General features: G+C 48.2%; 3 protein-coding genes and 1 pseudogene across 6 annotated transcripts; all 4 read right to left on the minus strand.

Annotated features, from left to right (window-relative positions):
* Positions 1–500: 500 nt before the first annotated feature.
* Positions 501–3,287, minus strand: LOC125546952 (protein FAR1-RELATED SEQUENCE 5-like). Its single transcript, XM_048711037.1, has 2 exons — positions 1,753–3,287; positions 501–1,676 (listed from the first exon to the last, which is right to left on the minus strand). The coding sequence occupies exons 1-2, from the start codon at positions 3,285–3,287 to the stop codon at positions 1,595–1,597; spliced, it is 1,617 nt and encodes a 538-aa protein (XP_048566994.1). The 3' UTR covers positions 501–1,594.
* LOC125546924 (UPF0481 protein At3g47200-like) lies at positions 3,103–9,787 on the minus strand. Of its 4 annotated transcripts, none has more exons than XM_048711031.1 (12): positions 9,508–9,787; positions 9,336–9,428; positions 8,912–9,022; positions 8,702–8,801; positions 8,457–8,548; positions 8,294–8,374; positions 7,882–7,950; positions 7,613–7,747; positions 4,406–4,552; positions 4,266–4,331; positions 4,047–4,172; positions 3,103–3,962 (listed from the first exon to the last, which is right to left on the minus strand). In XM_048711031.1, the coding sequence occupies exons 3-12, from the start codon at positions 8,951–8,953 to the stop codon at positions 3,315–3,317; spliced, it is 1,506 nt and encodes a 501-aa protein (XP_048566988.1). In that variant the 5' UTR covers positions 8,954–9,022; positions 9,336–9,428; positions 9,508–9,787; the 3' UTR covers positions 3,103–3,314. The 4 variants fall into 4 exon arrangements, with proteins under 4 accessions (XP_048566988.1, XP_048566981.1, XP_048566974.1 ...); XM_048711024.1 differs by having other exon boundaries at positions 4,266–4,307; positions 8,912–9,016; positions 9,508–9,781; XM_048711017.1 differs by having other exon boundaries at positions 8,912–9,016; positions 9,508–9,781.
* A 1,951-nt stretch (positions 9,788–11,738) lies between these two features.
* Positions 11,739–15,229, minus strand: LOC125546974 (protein Rf1, mitochondrial-like). Its single transcript, XM_048711047.1, has 4 exons — positions 14,626–15,229; positions 13,567–14,550; positions 12,340–12,616; positions 11,739–12,247 (listed from the first exon to the last, which is right to left on the minus strand). Exons 1-3 carry the CDS (start codon positions 15,168–15,170, stop codon positions 12,373–12,375), a joined length of 1,773 nt encoding a protein of 590 aa, XP_048567004.1. The 5' UTR covers positions 15,171–15,229; the 3' UTR covers positions 11,739–12,247; positions 12,340–12,372.
* Positions 15,230–16,575: 1,346 nt separating this feature from the next.
* On the minus strand, positions 16,576–20,888 carry LOC125546963 (annotated as a pseudogene).
* Positions 20,889–21,107: the final 219 nt, after the last annotated feature.

Raw genomic sequence — 21,107 nt, forward strand, 5'->3', positions numbered from 1 at the left:
TGTTGGGTTTAATGACGTTACTTAATTGGGATTGAGAATGCTGTCAACCATTCTCAATGTTCAACAACCATGATAGTTGATTAAAATGTATTCCTTTGCAGTAGGAAAAAATTGGCTTTACGCAAAAACCTTATAACCATAGAGCTTTTCCACCAGCCAAATATGCATGTAGTGATAGCCATTGTTCATCATTCTCTATGGTGTGAATTTGCCAGTACATTCAATGTACTGACCCTCTGTGGCTGCAACGTCTCATGTTGCAGGAGTATCTTACGACGAGTAAGTGATACGTTAGGGTTACGATTTCTACACTCAACCTTGCCGTTGGTGTTGATGGGAATCCACAACCTTGTTGCTTCCGCTATTTGGATTGAGGTAATAGTACTTACGTTACGTTATACATGTGATTTACCTCTGTTATAAATCCTTTGAGTACTGTGTGTGTCAGCATACCGATCCAGGGATGACACCTAAGCACAGAGACTTGATCCATTCGGGTCGGGTCGCTACATTCCTCCTCCTTCAGCAACTGTGCCCATCTTCACTTCTTCAGAAATTTGAGGCGGCGTGAGCAGCGCACCACACACGGAGAAGCCTTCTTCATGACCGCCGTTCTGTTCGACAGCTGCGCCAACTGATCCTGAGCCACCTCCTCTTATTCCACATCCACTATGTCAGGGAGGAGGGGAAGGGGCTCGACGTCGATGGGCATTGTCTTGCCACCCTCGACGGCGACCGGCGCTACCATCTGCACAGCGTCCTCCTCGCCCTCCTCATGGTCATCAAGGATGACCAGTACCTCCTGCACGTCGTCCTCCACGACGTCAGAGCCCAACGGCAGCACTGGCTTCGACACGTGGTGGACCTGGTAGTCCGGGCTGACGGGCGCAGGGAGAGCGAGCTCGACGTCGACGCGGTCCGCCCTCGACGCGATGCGTGCTGAATCTGGCCGCAGCGTCATGGTGGTGGAGCGGTACATCCACCACCTTGCGCGCTAAACAGGGGAGTCGCTCAGCGTGGCCTCTCGCATTGCCCACACGAGTAGGACAGCCGATGGGACGCCGTGGCCGTAGGGGAAGGCGCGCTTCCTCTCGACGTCGGTGAGGACTTTGACGAGGCCACGCGCGTGGTTGACCAACATCTCCGTGCTGGGGAACCAGCCGCACACCTCCGTCAACTACGCGCGCCACCCCTCGTCATCGTCGGCGAGGTCCATCATCGCTCTCTGCCAGCCGAGGCTTCTCTCCATGGAGGCGGCTGCAGCGGTCGCCGGCGAGGGTATTCTCGATCTATTGTAGGTGGGGATAAGAGGGGAGTTCGAACCGGCGCCCGTGGGAGGTGGGTGAGTGTGTGGTGGGGAGGAGAGTGGTACAGTTACTTATTTAATGGCATTTAGGACGTGGGCAGGGGAAATGTACAATATTCTTTCTACCTCCCGTCCCGGTCATTACACAGTAAAGAATTTTTTTGATTTTTGTTTAGAGGGAAACATCTTACTTTATTTAAACAAAGACTGGGATCTCGTCTGCTAATACACTAAGGATACAATCAGGGGGCGAAAGCCTCCAAACCAAAGAAACACAAGCGCCTACAGCTACCTTAGCCAAAGTATGAGCCGGCCGATTAACACAGTAAATAATTGAAGTAAGTGTTCTACTCTTGTTCCCTCTCTAGTTCTGCACATGATAGAAGACAAGCTAAGTTAATGAATGATACAAAATTTAATAATCCACAATGCATACAAACACTTACTTCTGATTTAGTTTGCATTTCTTGCTATGTCTAGTGTGTCCAACCAAGTTGCAAGCGCCGCACCGGATTTTCAACTCATCAATAGAGAGTGGTCTACCATTTTTCGAGACAGGGCGGCTCTCATCTACCTTTGTTGCACCTTTGCTTGACACTTTCATAGGATCTTTAACCTCAATCATGTTGCCTTCATCATCATCCACATATTCAACTGCACACTTACTGATGTCATTTGTTTGCTTCAACAAATTTTCCTGTAGCAGATCATACTCATGACTCTTAGCTATCACATCCTTCAAACTCTCCTGTAACTGATCCCACAAAGCAGGGTGTTTGCATGCCGCATGTATAGCTTCAGATGCTAACACACTGACCTGGCTATATTTCATTCTTTTCCAGGCCCCAGTCCAACCAAATCCCAACAGATCGCTTGTGCGCCTCGCGGGCAGTCCCAACCTTGCTTCTTTCGTGAACCGAATAAGAACTAAACACTTTGGTATTTCAGATATGTTCAAATGCTTCAGTACATGGAATATGTGCTTGCAAGGTAGACCCTTTCGAATCATTCTTCTGCAGCTGCACCTTATAGTTTCTGCGGAATTTACTGGTGTATACTCCACCCAAAAACGATGCTTCCGGTTATTCTTCCAGGCCACGATGTACTGCTGTGATTCATCTTCCAGCTTTATTTCTATAATCTCCATGCCATCAATTTTTCTAAGATCATCTTGCAACATATAGAAGTTTGCTGGAGTGAAGACGTGAGAAGCAGCTATCTCAAGTTCCCTCGAGCTAGTAACTGCCATCGGTAAACTCTGTGAGGCCGTGCAGTCATCTCGCGCCTCGTTTTCACGGATACTCACAACGGCGTTCTCATAGTGCAAAATCATGTCCACCAGGGTCATTTCGCCGTCTAGGTGGAGGTGAAGGCATGAGTTCAGACTTTCACTCCGCTGGTTGCTTTTCATGCCAAGCCAAAACCCCTCTGTTAGATATGCCGCGGCCCACGGTCTCCTCTTTTTATACATCCGCCTCAACCATGTTACAGTTTTTTCCGACTGCCATCTTTTGGAAAATGCGTGCCATCTCTCCTCAAACGTTACTGTGGACGTGCTGTAGTACAGAAGAGTTCGGAACTCCTTCAAGGACTTGTGATTGAGGTGAATCTTCATATTTTTCTCTATGTGCCACGTACATATACGGTGCCACACGTCTGGCAAGACTTCGCGAATTGCCTTGATCATCGCAGCGTCGGCGTTTGTGATAACACTCTTAGGCATCTTTTGACACATGGACCTCAAAAAAGTCTGCAGAAGCCACACGTATGTCTCCTCGGTCTCGTCCGAAACTATGGCACAACCAAAAACAGTGGTTTTCCGGTGATTGTTAAGACCAACAAAAGGTATGAATGGCATACCATAGCGGTTCATCTTGTACGTGCTGTCAAATACAAGCACGTCGCCGAAGTCCTCATAGTCATGACGAGACTGGGAGTCGCACCAGAACATCCTATTCAAATGTCCTTCCTTATCTAGCATGTACTCGAAAAAGAAGCTAGGATCCCTTTATTTCCTACTAGACATGATGCCTATGGCTGTGGCAACATCACCTTTTGAAAGCAGCTTCCTCTTCTCCTTGGCGCGAAGGTTGTATATTTCACGCCTGATAAAACCAACACCGTTGTACCATACATGTTTGCTGATGAAGCAATCCATCATGTCATGAATTATAATCCCTGCAGCTCCCATGGACATTATCTCATGCTTCTGGTACTCTTTGATTTTTCTGTGGGACCAAAGAAAAGGTACCTCGTCCGGTCCTGCCAACATATGGCTATGCTTATCCTCAAAACTTTCAACATACCAAACCCCACGCTTTTGGTCAAGCTTGACGGTCAGGTGCGCTTCACAAAAGCAGCGTGTCTCGGCTCTGAGCCTACGGCTGTGTCCTTCCTCGGTTAGCAACTTGCTGTCACGTTTCCCTTGTCTTGAACAAACAAACCGCCTATAACGCATATGACGTGACTCTGTTTTGCTATACCTGACCTTATTCTTTCTAATGTTGAAACCATTATCTCTAGCATAGCTGTTGTAGAAATCATACGCAGCATCGTGAGACGTAAAGGTCATTTCCATTATCTGCATGAACATATCCCTCTTATCATCTGCACTGGCAGTATCTTGGACATTCTTTGCCCCATCATCTTGTATCACCTACACAATCAAACCACAGCCATGAAAACAGATTTCTATGGTTTAACATTACTTACTTCCATAGAACATTGATTACACACATACCTCAATCATGATGACCGACGACTCGGACTGCCCAGAACCAGGTGCATCTAATGATTCGTCATTAAGGCCTGTCTCCGTGTCGGATTCACCGTAATAGTCGTACGCATTATGACATTCGAAAATGAACTGAAAAATACAACAAAAATACATAATTACTTATCATATAATATTCCAGAAGAAATTCAATTTGCATGCCAACAAATTTTTTCACTTACGTACCTGACTAATGTAATCTTCATTCGAGAGCTCCGAGTTGTTTTCCTGGTCATTATCAAGCTCATCGATCTATAAATTTTCAACACAAATATTTAATGTTGTCGGATGCCACCAAAAAATTACAACATGACAATGCCACTCACATTAAGATCGTCCCATTCGTTCCCATTCTCTGACCGATCTTCACGATCTGAATTTTCATCATCTGACCAATCTTCTATCCAGTCTTTCATCAGTTCTCCAAACTCCATGTCTACCATGATATCGGTTAACTCCTCGTCCACCATTTCCTACAACCAATAATATGTATCATCACATGTGCAAACATTATCAATGATGAAATATAAAACACATAGCACACGATCACGGATGTTATGTAAACAACCGCAACCGAGGCTGTTCAGATCTGCCAAACTTAGTAAGGAAGATGGCCACGGTACCCGTCGTGATCACTTTCAATCGCGAGGAACTGCACGATCTCAAAACCTAGCTAGATCTGTGATTACCTCTGCCACCGGATACCTAGGTTAGCCGCCACATCAAATAACGATACTGGTGGTGCGCACAGCCGACGGCAACCGACGCTACGTGGACCCAGATCACGAGGAGCAGCACTACCGGAACAAGATCCACGATCGCATGCGCCGCCGGGTAGCTAGGTTACCCGCTCCGCTAGGTTAACCAGTGCCACTGGCGCGGCGGCAGTTCGTTTGATGTTGCCGCGAGCAAGACTAGAGGGGGGACGCGGGATGCGGTACCTGTGCGCGGTCGTTGGAGATTCACGACGTCGCGCCCGCTGTCCGACGAGATCGCCGACGACGAGATAGCCGCCGGTGGAGATCTACTACGTGACTTATGGAGCTGCGTCAATGCTCGCGAGATTGATGGAGCTGCTCGCGTGAATGATTGGATTCGGCAGGTCTTACGTGGACGTGGGGTCGTGTGATGTTTTTTTTCGGACCAGGGTACTATACGTATATGGTCTGGGTTATACAGGGCTAGACAGGGCTTGGATCTGGGCTGCGGCGGGCCAGGAAAAAAACAAATTCGCGGGGACAAAAATACCCCTCCGAAATTAGGTTAGGGGGGAGCACCGGAGCAGGCCTCAGTTTCAAAATAGGGTAGAACCTAAGATGACATCAGATTTTTTTTTTCCCTCTAATGCAAGCAAGTATGTGCATGTGAAGAGAAGGTTGAAGAAACTAGATCTATGGGCTACATAGTCCTATGGGCTACATGGGCATGCAGTTCATAGTTGGTAGGAGGCCCAGAAGAATAGATGATCAATGGTACTTGAAGGCTGCGTAGGTCTGGAGTATGGTTGAGACACCGGAGACGAAGGTGACCAAGGCCACGAACTCGGCGAGGAAGGTGTAGTAGTTGCGATCCGCGTAGGTCCAGCTCCGGCTCCGCTCCCTCAGCTTCTCCACCAGCACGCACAGGTAGCTCGACGTCAGCAGCTCGCCGCCAGCCGCCAACTCGCTCGCGGCGCCCACCATCCGGAAGAACCTCACCACCTCCTCTATGCTCTGGTTGCCCGCGCTGCCGTCCTGCTGCACCACCTCTGCCGCCAGCACCAAGCCCGCGTCCTCCGCCGTCTGTACGAGCTTCGTCATGAAACACATGTACGCCGACACGTCGGACAACGTCTTCGCTGACGCCAACGCTGACCGCTCGAACGCCATCAGGTTCAGCAGGAGTGGCGCCGTCCGGAACTCGAGCCGCAACTGCGGCAGCACAAGATAGTCCCCGTCCGTTAGCTCCACGACCAAAGGGACCGGGCCCATCACCGACGCGATGGCCGCCACGCTCGCCGTTATGCCCCTGACGCGCGCCTTCTTGAACTCCAGCCGCATCCGCTTCATGTCGCTTGCCGACGGCACGTCCTCCCGCACATGCCCCCTGCGGCCCTCGGGGGCAATCCAGCGCAGCAGAGGCGCCAATACCAGAGACGGTAGACCGCGCACCAGCCGCCTTACCGCCTGCTCCCAGCCACCGTCCAGGATGTGAGGTATCGGACGCCACCAGCTGGTCCGCGCCGCGGTGACCATCTCGTGGAGCAGGTGCAGGACGTGGGAGACCCCCTCGGCGGCCAGCAGCTCCTCGCTCATGCTGCGGCCCTTCTCGCCGGCGAAGTTGTACAGCACGAGCTTCATGAGCAGCACCGGCGCGGGGTAGCCCATGCACTCGAACTCCGGCAGCTTGGTGCTGGCGATGAGATCAACGAGCACGAAGAAGGGCATCTGGTTCTCTGCGAGGATGAGGTCGACGGAGAGCTGCGTTGGGCCGAAGGGCGTGGCGTGCAGCGACGGCTCGTCCCGGGCCGTGGCAACGTTCACGAGGTGCTCGATGATGAAGCAGCCGTCAAGCACCATCATCAGGATGAAGTCATCAGTGGCAATGTCGACGACCTCCTCGCTGGCGTACATGGCCCGGGCCTCCTGCTCACGACCGGCGACGATGCGAACGTACTCCTGGATGACGGCGAGGTGGTGCGTTGGGTCTGGGTGACCATGGGAGATGAGGCTGTTGAGGTAGGCCACCTTGAGCCGTTCGGCGGGGCGGAGGCGCCGATCCTCACGGTTGTGAAGCGGGCCAATGGCAACGAACCACGGCGTGTAGGCGTCGGGGTTGCTGTCACGGTGACGGGCAGGGACACGGGACACCCGGCGTCTGCTCACCATGGTCCGGTGTTGCTCCTCCGCCGCCACGTCCTCCTGCTTCTGCATCAGGCTGCGCGCCAGATGTTCGATGTGCACCGCGACGTCGCCGCTGCCGGTCATGCCTCCACCTCGCTCTCTAGCCATCATTCGTGATGATGGTGGATGATCACTTTAAACATATGCAGGGCTACATATAGAGGGGCAGAATGGAATCTAACGCAGAATGTAGTATGCTTATATACAAATATATCCGTAGCTTCCATCAGCGATAAAGATGGCATGGGGGAAAAGTGTGTGCTAATTCTTTTCTTTACTTGTACATGCAGATCATACGAGATTCATTCATCGTCTTTGTGTAAGCAGTGCCCAACCTTGTTATTCGACAAATCCTTCAACTTTATCATACGAGGATTTGAGGGACTAAAACATATACGAGGATTTTTTGAAAACTCAAAGCTCATCAACTTTGACCAAGTTTGTGGAGAAAAATATTTACATCTAGAATGCGAAACATATATCATTAGATTCATCATAAGACGTAGTTTCATATTTTATATATTTGGTACTGTAAATGTAAATAGTTTTCTCTACAAACTTGATTACAATGTTTGACTTTCCAAAAAATCTATAGACACTACATTATGGAATGGAGGGAGCATACATACTTCGGGAAACAGCAGATCAAACCTGGGGGCATAGACCATCTGGGCCACCGCTGCTGCCAAACTCTCTGCGCCGTCTCGCGTTTGTGCATATGTCCAAGCATGGTTCCTTCAGGGCCTTGTCGGTGTCGATAGGTGGGGGTGGAACTCCAAAGTTGAACTACAACGAGCAACAATTGTTATTGGAGAGTGCTTCTTTGGTGGCACTTGGTTGCAGAAAGGGATAAAAACGAGCATAGCTGTGAGCTTTTGCTTTAGCATAGCAAGATTACATGATTCCTGAATTCTCTTTACCTGGCAGCTATAGTCTTCAAAATTTGGCTCCATATACAAATCGACGCCCATGTGATCCTTGAAGAAGGTCTGAAAGATAGGAGTAAAGATAGACATCAGTTTTTAATAAAAGCCGCTAAATAAACTTCTAGGCGAAGGAAGTATTTTTCTTTTCTGAAGCGTGCGGGATTGAAACTTAACCATTCAAGGAGCATTTCTTGCTGGATCTGGTACAATTTTGGGTGAGAAATAAGTTTTCAAGATCTATTCACAATTAGGAAACATCGACGTTCTCAAGCGGTTTCAGTAAGCAGATTATACAATTCCAGTTTGCTAAATTGATATCACATGCCTTTGGGTTTGGGAGACGAAGTTATTGCAGAAAAAAGGCTGCGGACAAGTACAAATCTAGAAATACAACCCATAGACACACCTGGGTTGGCAGTTTGCACGTGTTGATACAAATGCCAAGACATTTGCTCTCTTCCAAATATTTACACTTCTCGACAAACACCTGGCAATTTCCATAATGACATATTAACAATTCGAAAGTCTTCGTGAACGAAATGTAAATAGAAGACAGAAGAGATCAATACCCCACTTGACAACGACTTCCCATTGGGCAGTGCCACAGAATTCACTGAACATGTGCCCATCAGCCATTGGCAAGAAAGCGCTGTTGCTCTAGCTTCAGGAGTCAAACGGATTGAAAGTAAGAAAAATAAGACCACCGATCACGCTAAGTTACGGTAATTTAATTCTGCAGTTGATCGCTACAGAGAATTGAGTCCTGAAAGTATTACATGCACAGCCTAAAATGTCTGACTTGCAATGAACTCACCTACCATCATGGATGCAAGTTGGCCATTAGCAATTGGTGCTAAAAGTGCTTTGAAAAGGACTAGCAACAGAGGGGGGAATAGTGCCTGGAGTACTCGGACCTGAAATTTGTAGAAAGAGATACAGAAAAGGATAGATAACTGATATTAGCTTTTTAAATCCTGTAAATATGGCAGAAGAGGATTACAGATGAATAATAGAAGTGGCATACAGCTGATTGCTCAGTCTCCGAAGCATTCTTCCCCTTGATCATAAGGCGATTCGCAACTTCAATCAGCCCGTCGTATCCAGGCTTTTGAGAATCCCACCCAACCTCCTACAGCTTTGTGTACAGAGAATGAGAGAAATTAACAGATTTTACAGATGTAACAAGCACAACAGCAGTGGTTCAGTCTCGTTTTATTATTTCATCATGTTCAGTCCAAATAACAGCAAGAATTGAAATGTGTTGCATGTGAGTCGAGAACTGAGGTTCAGATTAGCCAAATCTGTATCATGTCATAATTTCTGCAGTCAACCCCATGAATCGGGGAATCGCTTCATATCGGCACTGAACAAAAATCACTTGCATGGCGGAGAGGAGATAAGTAGCCAAGTAGAGAGATGAAGGGGACGGGTGGATCGACGGCGCTCACCTCCACCATCTTGGCCCGGAAGAAGGCGAGGAGGAAGTCGTCGGCGAAGGAGGGCCGGTACTCGCCGCCCTTGCCGGACGGCGGCGCTTCCACCTGAAACATCACCACGAATCAAGAAACTGCGGTGTCCCTTCCAGGGCATCGAGGCTAGCTAGAATACCTAATTACGTACCGGCGGCGAGGAGCAGTAGAGCCGGGAGGCAAGCCGACGGCTGGGTCCCCGAGCTGATGGGGCTGAGGAGGACGGAGCGCGAGGTGGGCAGGATGGGAGGGCGGGGAGGAGGTGGACGTGGAGACGGCTCGTGGTCGGAGTCGCCATGTGCGTGGACTGGACAAGCGCCGGCGAGCGAGCTCCGGCTGTTGGCCTGTGACAAACCGTAGGAATCAACCAGTCAGTGCGTGGTGGTGGTGGATAGCCGGCGGAGGCCCACACGTCAGCGACCTCCCCTCATTCCTTTTTTTTTTTTTGATGTTTAATTCTCCGGGCTGCAATGCGGTCCAGACTACCGACCGACTCTCTGCCAGGCCCCTGTATCCCTTTTGGCCCAAGAAATCGATCCGCCAAAGCAGTGAGGCCAACTCCGTGACCCTATCTTGTTCGTCCCGGTTCGTTTGAAGTAAAATGAACAAATGAGCGTGCGCAAACGGACTTTTGTCCGCTTTGTGTCCGCTTTCGACCCATCCCCGGCCCAAGTTTGCGTCGGTTTTGGAGTGAAACGGACAGCGCGTGGACAGGCGGGACGCGCGCGCTTGTCCTCCCCTGGCCTGCCTGTCGGTGGGAGAAATCAACCCCCCACCCCCTCACGCCCATTTGGCGCCATTTTCCACAAACCCTCCCACGTCCCTCCCTCCCACCCCCTCTCTCCCCCGTCCATGGCCAACGCCCCGCCGAATTCCGGCGGCCTGGCCGTCGCCCCGCCCACAATAGTGAAGAAGAAGGCGGCCAAGGCGCCAAGGAAGCCGCGGTCAGAGTGCATGCCGGAGGAGATCGCCAAGTTGGACGCGGAATTCAACAAGAGTGGCATCGGCTCGATTCAAAAGAGATGGTTGTTCATCCAACAAGAGTGCAACAAGTATTGCGCCGCATTTGAGAGCGTTGAAGCACGGCCCGTGAGTGGTCTCGGTGTTGGGGACATGGTATGCTCTCATCTTCCTAGCCCTTTCCTTACTACGGCCATGACACTTCGGTCGTGTATATGTTTGCATGTTCACTTGTTGTTGATCATGTGGTTTAGGCATTTCAATCTTTGGAGGCATTCAAGGCCCGGCACAATGACAAGCCATTCACTCTTACGCATTGTTGGACGATTATCAACAATTGCCCTAAGTTCAAGGACCAATACCGTGAACTACAAAGGAAGAGAGGACTAAAGACGGCCAAGTACGCCGGAGGTGGAGATGGCGAGGCCTTGAAGAGGCCGAGGGGCAAGACCAACTCCAAGGTTGATGACATACGTGATGCCTCATCCATGGCATTGCATGACACTTTGCATGGCATGATGTCCCAAAAGGATGTGAGGGACGAGAAGAAGCGGCAAAGCAAGGAGGAGCAAATGAAGCAATACCTAGACCTTCAAACAAAGAAGCTTGAGATGGAGGAGGCGGCCAAGAGGAGGAAGATCGACATGAAGGAGGCGGCCCGGCAAAGGCAGATCGACATCGAGGCCGACAACGTCAAGGCCAAGCAGAGGCAACTCGACATCGAGGCCATGAACGCCGCCACCAAAGCGAAGGAGGTGGCCCTTGCGATCATGAGCGTGGACTTGTCGAAGATGAGCGACAAGACGAGGGCCTGGTTTGAGGCCAAGCAGAAGGAGATGCTCGAAGCCGAAGGTCTGAATTAGGTCGTCCGATCGGCCATGGCCGTTCTTTTTGGAGGCTGGCATGGGTGCCGCCCGCCCGCTGGGCTGCTGGCTGTGTGCCGGCGAGAAAACATTCATTTTGGTGGCCGGCTGTGTTGCCGGCCGCTGGCTGTGTTGTCGGCGAGGACAACTATTCATTTTTGGAGGCTAGCTGTGTTGCCGGCCGCTGGCTGATGCCGGCGATGGACGTGTAGGCCGCTGGCTCTGTTGTCGGCGTGATGAACCGGGGCCGCTGGCCTGAACTAGGGCTTGGCATTTGAAACGTTGCTTCTGCTTTTTTAAATAGACGCGGACAGGATGGGACAAATGGATGCGGCCGCGCGCTGGGCGCACGGCCACCGCATCCCAGGACACGTCCGGACATGACCCCAAATCGCTACCCAAACGGACGTCCGTTTGGGGTCGCGCGGTGGAGTTGGCCTGACAAACTCAAAAAAAAAAAACTCAAGAGACGACAGAGACTACCACCAAATTGTCCAAAAGTTTCGCAAAAAAAAAGTCCAAAAGCACAGACTTACTAATTCCTCCTAGTGGAAAAGAACAGAGCCTACAAAAATCTCTTAAGCAAAGAATATTTTACTAAAATCTGCAATCCATGTACTACTACACAAGACATACAAGAGTTTTACACAAAAGAGGGGCCAGCTTAACTAGCTAGAATACAAAGTTTCAGCTACCATATATGTAGGGATTGTGTCTTATCTTAATTTCCAGGGAGCTAGTCTTGACAGGAATGGTTCTAGTTCATGTCCCCAGATGATTGAGAAAAGCCCGAGCAAAGACTCGACAGCATTCTTGGTGGAGTATAACAAGGAAAACAAAAATGTCTACACAGAATCTTTGTGATGCATGTGAAGAGTAAATCAAAGGAGTATTAACAGACACTCCAGTTGGTATCAAATAAAGCCTGAAACAATTCTCGGAATTTCGCGAACCAGATTAAGATCATCAGTGAACTGTAACAAACAGTCAAACACAAACTTGTCCAGAACATCTTCACAGAGCCCGAGCAGAGTGTTGCCAACCCCATTGATGCCAGTCCAGCAAGATCTGAAGAGATAATAAAAATTCTTCTCAGTGTGGATCAACTTGACAAAACGAATAAAGTTAAGGAATATAACGTTTGAGTGTCAGGTTATTACATCATGTTTTGTGCTGCTCCTGTGTCTTTGCTCTCACTCTGATCCCCAGGCTATGTTGTAAAACAACTGACTTTCAAGTTGTAAAAGAGAAAGTAAAAGTCGCAGCAGTGGAGCATTTAGGGCACCAAAACCAGACAGGACTGTACATGTGCGTGAGAGCAAGAATTTCTCGTCAAGCAAATGCTTTAGTTCCTTCTCCTCTGTCACCAAAATGGTGTTGGTGCCTTGTGGACTTAAGCGAAAACTCGCACCGGTGAATTCTTGGCTATACATTTCCCTACATTACGAGGAGCAGGAAATTTGTTAAATCTTCAATGAAGTGTGCTCTCAATAACAGAAAGATAGCATACTGGCAATACTTTTATTACCTGTATTCAACAATCTCTTTTTTCTCAAACATGCAGGAGATATGTGTATCATTATATTAAGAAGAAGAAATGGGACAAGAACCCATACAGCAGCCATTCAAACACGCTACGCACGCCACACTATTGTTCTTAGACTACATTCACGCCTGTTTATCATTAAAAAAACGATCAGACAGGACTACGACCAAACAACTAAGCTCCAAGGGCTAGGGCAGTCAAGGAAGAGAGGCCCCGTCAGCCTGCAATCTTCTAAAGACATCACTCATCGCCGGCAGTGTATTCAAAAATCTCCATCAGTGCTACTGACATCATATCCACTAAATGAACATAGCATCAGCAATCTCAAAAATCCCTTCATTAGGGACCCGTTTTCCCTGACATATATCACAAATTCCCCACACTTAAAGTAAATCTACCCTTGCAGGCATAGCTGAGAATGATATCTGCTAAAAATGCATTCATATCAAGGAAAGTGACTGTTTTAGAGATATTATAAAATCCTGGGTGGTTGGAACAAACCATGCTAGAAAAGCTAGAATTGGTGTTCATTGTGCTTCTTATGGAAAGAGCACATATATATACCTTCCCTGTCCAACCAGAAGCCATTATCCCTAAAAATGCAACCAGTTCTGCTAGACTATGTGGCCCACCTTTCCATGCCCAAAAAAGCTTAATAGATACACAGATATGAACTGAATGGAAAAATGAAGGACCGATTTTCTACAAGCAACTAATTTGCATTTATTATACCAGCAGGAGACCCAGATGGCAATGGAATAAATAAACTGTACCTTCCAAGGAGTTATACACATCCAATGAATCAACTACTCAACTGTGTCTGACTCCAAAAAATTGATACCTTTCAGGGAGTGATTTTATTTGCTCATGATATTTTCCTTCCGTTGAAAATAGATGCCTCATCAACAAACCAGTTGAAGCTTCAAGTGAGATGCTCTTCCCATCAACTTTAGACAAATAATTTCCAGCCTTGACTATCTCACCTTTTTCTAGCAACATTCTAATGATATCATTTAACAGAACAGAGCTGGGAGCATAACCACTCGTCTCCATTGATGAGAACATATGATCAGCTTCTTCCATTGATCCTTCTTTTAAAAGATTTGTTATCATTATTCTGTAAGTAGAAGCATTAGGTACCAATCCATTGGCAGATATTGCAGCAAACAAAATGTTAGCTTCTTCTCTTCTTCGAACCCTGTACATTGCATCAATCATGGTATTGAATATTGTAATATCGAACTTCACATCCACTGCACCTAATTTGTGGAACAGTACGATTGCTTCCTCGGTGCAATCATTCCTACAAAGTTCTCCAAGAATTATACCGTATGTGGAAATGCTCACTGTTGTTCCATTTTCAATTATCTGATGGGCAATCTCCGCAGCTTCCTTGCTTCTTCCATGGTTGCAAAGGGAGGACACGAACGAGTTGCGAGTAACATCATCTAGTATAAGACCCCGGCTTGTCGTTTCTCTGAATATTTTTACTGCCTCTTCCCACCAGCACAAAGAGGAATATCCCTGGATGATACACTTATATGTCACGTTGTTGGGTCGAACATCATTATCAACCATATGCCGAAGGAATGACTCTGCCTTGTCCATTGCTCTTGCCTTGCACAGCGCATCAATCACTGAGGTGTATGTCACCACATTAGGCTTAACTCCTTGCTGCACCATTTCATTGAACAGCTCGCATGCCTTGCTTACTTTGCCTTCCTTGCAGAAGCCGTGGATGACAGTGCTATACGCCACCACATTAGGGGCGCAGCCACCTCCTTCTTTCCACATCATCTGGAGCAGGCCGAGCGCTCGCTGGCTCCTGCCATCGTCACACAAGACCTTCAGAACAACGGAGTATGATAAAGCATCAGGTACACGGCCGAGTTCAGGCAACCTATGGAGCAGCACGCTGACAGCCTCGTCTGTCCGTTTTGCGAGGCAGAAGCACTTGATGAGGGCGTATGCGTCGACGCCGTCTGTCCTCAGGCCCGTCCTGAGGAGGCGGCCGAAGAAGGCAAGCCCCAGGCCAGGGCGGCGCGCGCGGCAGCAGCAGCGCATGAGGATGCCGTAGGTGTGGGCTGTAAGAGGCGACGCATGTCCATGTGGGCTGGCTTCTCGGCACAGGCGGTTGAAGATAGAGACGGCGAGGGAGGGGCTGTCTCTGCAGGCGGCGGAGGCTGGAGCACGGGCAAGGGCCGCGAGGAAGCCGTTCAGGGCTGGACCAGGGACCGGGGTTGGCCGCTGCAACAATTCGTCGAACAGGTGGTGTGCGTCTGCCGGGCTGAGCGTCCCGGCGCGGACGCGCTCCGTGGCCGCGGTGAGGGCGGCGCTGGGATCCCAGCAGCGTGGGGGCGCCGAGGTGGAGGCGGAGGTGGAGGAGAGGCGGCGGAGGAGGCGGGGAGTGGGCGTGGTGGAGTGGAAGCGAGGCATCACTGCCATGGACACCGTGTTTGGTGCTTGCGGAGTGGCCGAGCGTTTTCCATTTTTGAACTTAGAGCATCTACAGCCACATATGGTAAATACGACCCTCAAACACCCGCGGGCAGTGATCGAATATGTCTTAAATTTCACTTATTGCATCCGGACATCTCATACTAAATTCTTAAATTCATACAAGGACATGCAAACTAAAATAAACCTATGTACTACGTCGATCAACTAGCTACTCGAGTACTCGTCGTCAGAGATGTCAACGATCTCCATACCCGGCTCCGGTAGCATGGGCGCCAGCTGCATCTCCGCCTCCTCCGCGCCTTCAGCTGCTCCGCTCCGGCCTCCTCCGCGTCGAGCTCGTCGAGGAGCGCGTCGATCTCCGCCTGCTGCCGCCGGAGGAATGTCCGGTTGGCCTCCACATAGGCCTCATATCGGATGGCATGCTGCTTGGTCATCTCGTCGGACTAGGCGGCGACGAACTCCACCTCCGCCTGCTCCATGTTGAAGGCCGACACCTGCTGGTTCGGCCCCTCCACCTCCTCCTCGTCCTCCACCTCCATCGGAACCATCTCCTCCTCCGGCTCCGGCGAGTTCGGAGGCAGCCCGGCAGCAATGCGGGCGGCGCGCGCCCGCCCGGATTTGCTATTGGATCTCGTAGTGGCGCTCCGGCGTCAGCATGGCATAGTACGTGACCTTGCTCTGGACCATGGTGGAGTGCCGGAGCGTGGACAGAGCGCTGGAGCGGGAGAGGGAGGAGGTGGATGGGCTCAGACTGGCGGCACGGAGAGAGGGAGGGGGTTGGGTTAGGGTTGCGGGACGCCGGCCGGCTTAAATAGCCGAATTTCGTCTTAGGCGGCGAATCGGAGCGACGCCACGCGGTGTTCACACTGCAGCAACGGACGCGGTGTTCGTTGGACCGCCCGGTTTCCGATCATTTCCGTGTGGGATCACGCCGTCAAGCCCACGTGACGGGCGTGCCCAGACACCCCCATATCTACCCCATATTTGGGCTGGATATGGGGGGTGCCAGTCAGTCTGGGCATTTAAGGACCGTTTGAGAGGCCCCTTTGGGTCACTGTAAACTTCTTGTATGGGGCGTAGTGTTTTCACGAAATCTTCAACAAAATCAAAGGGCGGGCCGCAAACCAAACCATCACACCTAAATCAAGGGTGGATTATGTAGCACTAGAGAATGGGCCTACGCTTGGTTAAGTTTCTGCAACACAAACAATTCAACTAGTACTGTCAAAAAATAAATTCAACTCACGAGGAGCCTGCAAGGTTTCTAATTTGAAAAATCAGCACATGCAGTGGAAGTTGTGGCCTCCTCCTTTGTTAGTGGTCTTCAGGTTGCACCAACAACTTTTTCGAGGAAACATATTGGATTAGAATCCCTCGACGCATGAATATTGCGACTGAACATTTTTTTTTCTTTGTTTACCATCTGCCCCGAACAATCTTCATACAGCCCCCACAAAAAAGTAAAGAACAATCTCTCATACAGCCCCCACAAAAAAGTAAAGAACAATCTTCTTACAGGGAAATGATCCTCCCTAGGACACCTGCCTTCTCAAATTGAAATGTTCATCAACACCACAGGATCATCCTCATATAAATGGTTTATGCCAAGAGCAGTAGCACACTAGTGAACGCCATCAATGGATCTAACTGTATTCACCTAATTAATAAACACGGACAGGCCCTCAGCATAGATGATAGCTATGGAGATAACGGTTTTAGCATCATACCTTTGATGAAGCTCCACTCTACACAGTCTTACGCGTTGTTCATATCAAGCTTGACCCCAGCCAACAATTATTTTCCCTTCCTCTTACCCCTAATATGCTGTGTAAACTCAAAAGACAGGAGGATGTTGTTTGTCATCAATCTTCCCCATCTTCCTGATAAGAAGGCACTCTGAATTAGTTCAGGTAAAACTAATTCCGGGAGATTCACCAAAACCTTGGAGATAATTTTATAAGGAACGATAAATGAGATTATGGGCTGAACTCTCTTTTAATCTCATCGGATTTTTGACTATCGGGGTGAGGGTCACCATTGCCTCCCCATATGGATAACGTATCTGTTTTCAGAAAATTCAGTACCACATCCTTAACTCGCTGCCCAAAAAGATCCCGTAATGTCTTGTAAAAAATAGCTGACGGCATTCCATGATACAATTAAGAGCATCTTCTATTTGTTCCTCGCTATTAGCATGCCAGCAGCATGTGTTTCATCTCATGTGTTATCCTTGGCTCAATAGCATTTGGCAGCTCTAGCTATCTGGAACCTGCATGGGAAGTGAAATGGCCTTTTTAGTAGTTACTACCAAGAGATTTTAACTACAAGAGAAATGACCATTTTAACATCACCTTTCAGCTTTTCAAAATTTGTTAGTTTTCATCCTCTCTGAAAAACAGGAAAGAAGTATGAAATACTCCGATTTCCTTGTACAGCAAATCATTGGGAGCATACTGTTTCCAGTACAGGTTATGCTGATCCTTAGGTCTCTCCAACTTGTACTTTAGTAGTTGTTTACGAGAGCTTAGCAATGTTGTGCGCGTATTCTTCTTTAGCACTTTCCTGGCATAGAACATGCACATAGAGCATAGAGGCAACATCAATGTGAACCTCCATTCCTCCAAAACCACAGACCAAAAATACATGAGCTAGGAACACAAGACTTTTTATCAGGGTGCATCATCTATTCTGGAAGTGATACCTACAATTAATATTTGAGGTTGGTACATCATAACCCTTCGTGATGGTGTTACCCAAATAAAAATACTCTATGGCAGTACGAGATTACAACAATATTACTTGGAGGAAACTTCAGACATTGGATGGAATTGTGCAGGCATATGTCTAGTACTCCGTATTTCATTTCAGATGCATCAGGCTATTAACAATGATGCAAATCCCATCCTAAAACATGAAAAACAATAACAATTAGTATTCATCACATTTTATATCGTAAACACTCATTGCTTACTCATCATGTAAAGTGCACTATGTAAATGGTACTAGAATTACAATTGTAGTGGGTTTAGCCTAGCATAGTCATGTAGTTAGTTATTTCGATAATCATAATGCACATGTTGGATACTTGTATATCATGTAATGTGGTGCCTAATTTGCAAGGGAAACAGAAGTTTAAGAAAGAATTACACAGTTTATGGTTTGCAGTTGAATAACAAATTAAGAAATTGGATGATTGAACAACTCTATTAATTAATACTATATAACAAGAAAACAAAAATGAACTGAATGAAGGAATGACTGACTGATTTTCTACAAGCAAGTAATCGGAATTCCTTAACCCAACAAGAGGGCCTGATGGCACACAATAACTGAACTGAGCCTTCTGAGGAGTTATGCCCAAACACAATGCACTACTGAACTGTAGCTCCACCAAAAAATTGATACTTTACAGGGAGCAATTTTATTTTCTCCCTATATTTTCCTTCCCTTGAAAAGAGACATATCAGCAGCGAAGTAGTTGAAGCTTCAAGTGAGATGCTCTTGCCATCAACTCTAGACATATAATTTCCAGCCTTGACGACCTCACCTTGTTCCAATAATATTCTGATGGTATCATTAATAAGACGAGAGTCCGGAGCACAACAGCTCTTCTCCATTGATGAGAGCATGTTTTCAGCTTCTTCCACTAATCCTTCTTTTAGAAGATTTGTTATCATTGTGCGGTAGGTAGAAGCATTAGGTACCAATCCACTGGCCGATATTGAAGCAAACAAATCATTAGCTTCTTCTCTTCTTTGAACCTTAAACATTGCATTGATCATGGTATTGAGTATTGCAACATCCAATTTTATATTCATTGCACGTACTTTCTGGAACAGCGTGATTGCTTCATCAGTGCAATTATTTCTACGAAGTCCTTCAAGAATTATAGCGTATATTGAAAGGCTCACTGTTGTTCCACTTTCAATCATCTCATGGATCATTTTCTTCGCAGAAGCAGTTCTCCCAGCACGAAACAACCCATTTAGTAAGGTGCCATATGTAGCAGTTGTAGGTTTAATTTTTTTATGCATCATTTCGCTGAATAGTGTCAACCCATCATCAATCCTTCCATTTCTAGAATAGCCATCAAGAAGGGCAGTATATATATAAACATCAGGCTCAATGCCAGCTGATACCATGGCATCAAGTACTTTGAATGCTTTATCCATCTTGCCAACTAAACAATATCCGTCAATCAGTGAAGTAAATGTAATAACGTCAGGCCTCTCACCAATGTTTATAGCCAAGTCGAAGATACTGTGTGCATCTGTAACTCTTCCTTCTTTGCAGACTGTTTATTACTGAGCTGAAGAACACAATGTTTGGACGAGGCATACCTTTGTTCATCATTTCAGAAACCAGCTCCTTCACTTTCCCCAAATCACCATGTGTACAGAAGCCCTGAATTAGGGATGTATAAATAGCCACGTCCGGTTGTAATCCCGTAGCAATCATCTCATTTAATTTGCCCATTGCATCAGACAGCCTACCCATTCTGCAAAGTGCAGCTATTACAGTTGCATAGGTGCATACATTCGGACTCACTCCTTGTTCCCGCATTTTGGTAAATATGAGCATAGCTTCATGCATCATTCCACATTTAGCATATGCATCAATTAATATGTTGAAAACATTGCAGTCAGCTACAATACCATTGCCTTCCATTGAATTAAAGAGATTAATCATATCAGCTAAGCATCATTCGCTAGCATACCCGTGAAGAAGAGTAGAGTACACGACGATATTAGGTTTAAGGCCCTTGGAGGTCATGGAGTCAAAAAATTCTGCAGCTTCTTTGCTTCTTCCATTCTTGCAAAGGGAGTACATGAATGAGTTCCATGTATACATATTTGGTCGAACACCATTATCAACCATCTGCTGAAGGACCAACTTTGCCTTGTCCATTGCCCTGACCTTGCACAAGGCATCAATAATCAAGCTATATGTCACCACATTAGGCACAATCCCTTGCTGCATCATCTCATGGAATAGATCACATGCCTTGCTTGCTTCCCCTTCCTTAAAGAAAGCATGAATCACTGTGCTATATGCCACCACATTGAGGGAGCCGGCACCTCCTTCTTTCCTCACCATCTGGAGCAGGTCGAACGCTTGCTGGCTCCTGCTATCATCACATAAGCTCTTAAGTACTATAGAGTATGAGATGACATTAGGCACACATCCGAACTCAGACATCCTATGAAGCAGCACGTTGATAGCCTCATCTGTCCGTCTTGCGTGGCAGAGGCACTTGAGGAGGTTGTTGGCGACGATCTGGTCTGCCTTGAGGCCCATCCTGAGGAAGCGGCCGAAGAAGGCAAGGCCTAGGTCCGGACGGCGTGCACGGCAGCAGCTGTCCATGAGGATGTTGTATGTGCAGACTGTGGGCGGCACCACCCGCGGTCCTGCTTCTTCTCGGCAGACGCGGTTGAAGAGGCCGAGAGCAAGGGAGGGTCCATCTCTGAGAGCAGCGGAGGACGGAGCGCGGGCGAGCGCGGCAAGGAAGCCGTTGAGGGAGCGCTCGGGGACGGGGTTGGCCTGTAGTAGCAATTCGTCGAACAGGTGGTGTGCGTCTTCAGGGCTGAGCGTCCCGGCGCGGACGCGCTCCGTGGCTGAGGCAAAGGCCCCGCGGGGATCCCAGCGGCGTGAAGGCAGGGGGAGGAGGCGGAGCATGGGCGTGGTGGGGTAGAGGCGAGGCATGGGATGGGCACGGCCGGGAGAATATCTGGTACTTCCATCCTTATATACTCCCGGTGCTCCATGTTTAAAAATATATCTTAAATATTTCCAAAAATTTCGGAATAAAATGTGAATGTTCGCAAGGAATGTGGCTACAACTCTTAAAAATTTCAGGTCCAAACTCGAAATGTACATTGAGAAACAAAAATGTGAAATCCAGATGTGAATAGTGCCAGTGTT

Source organism: Triticum urartu, chromosome 1 (assembly GCF_003073215.2).
Source record: "Triticum urartu cultivar G1812 chromosome 1, Tu2.1, whole genome shotgun sequence".
NCBI lineage: Eukaryota > Viridiplantae > Streptophyta > Magnoliopsida > Poales > Poaceae > Triticum > Triticum urartu.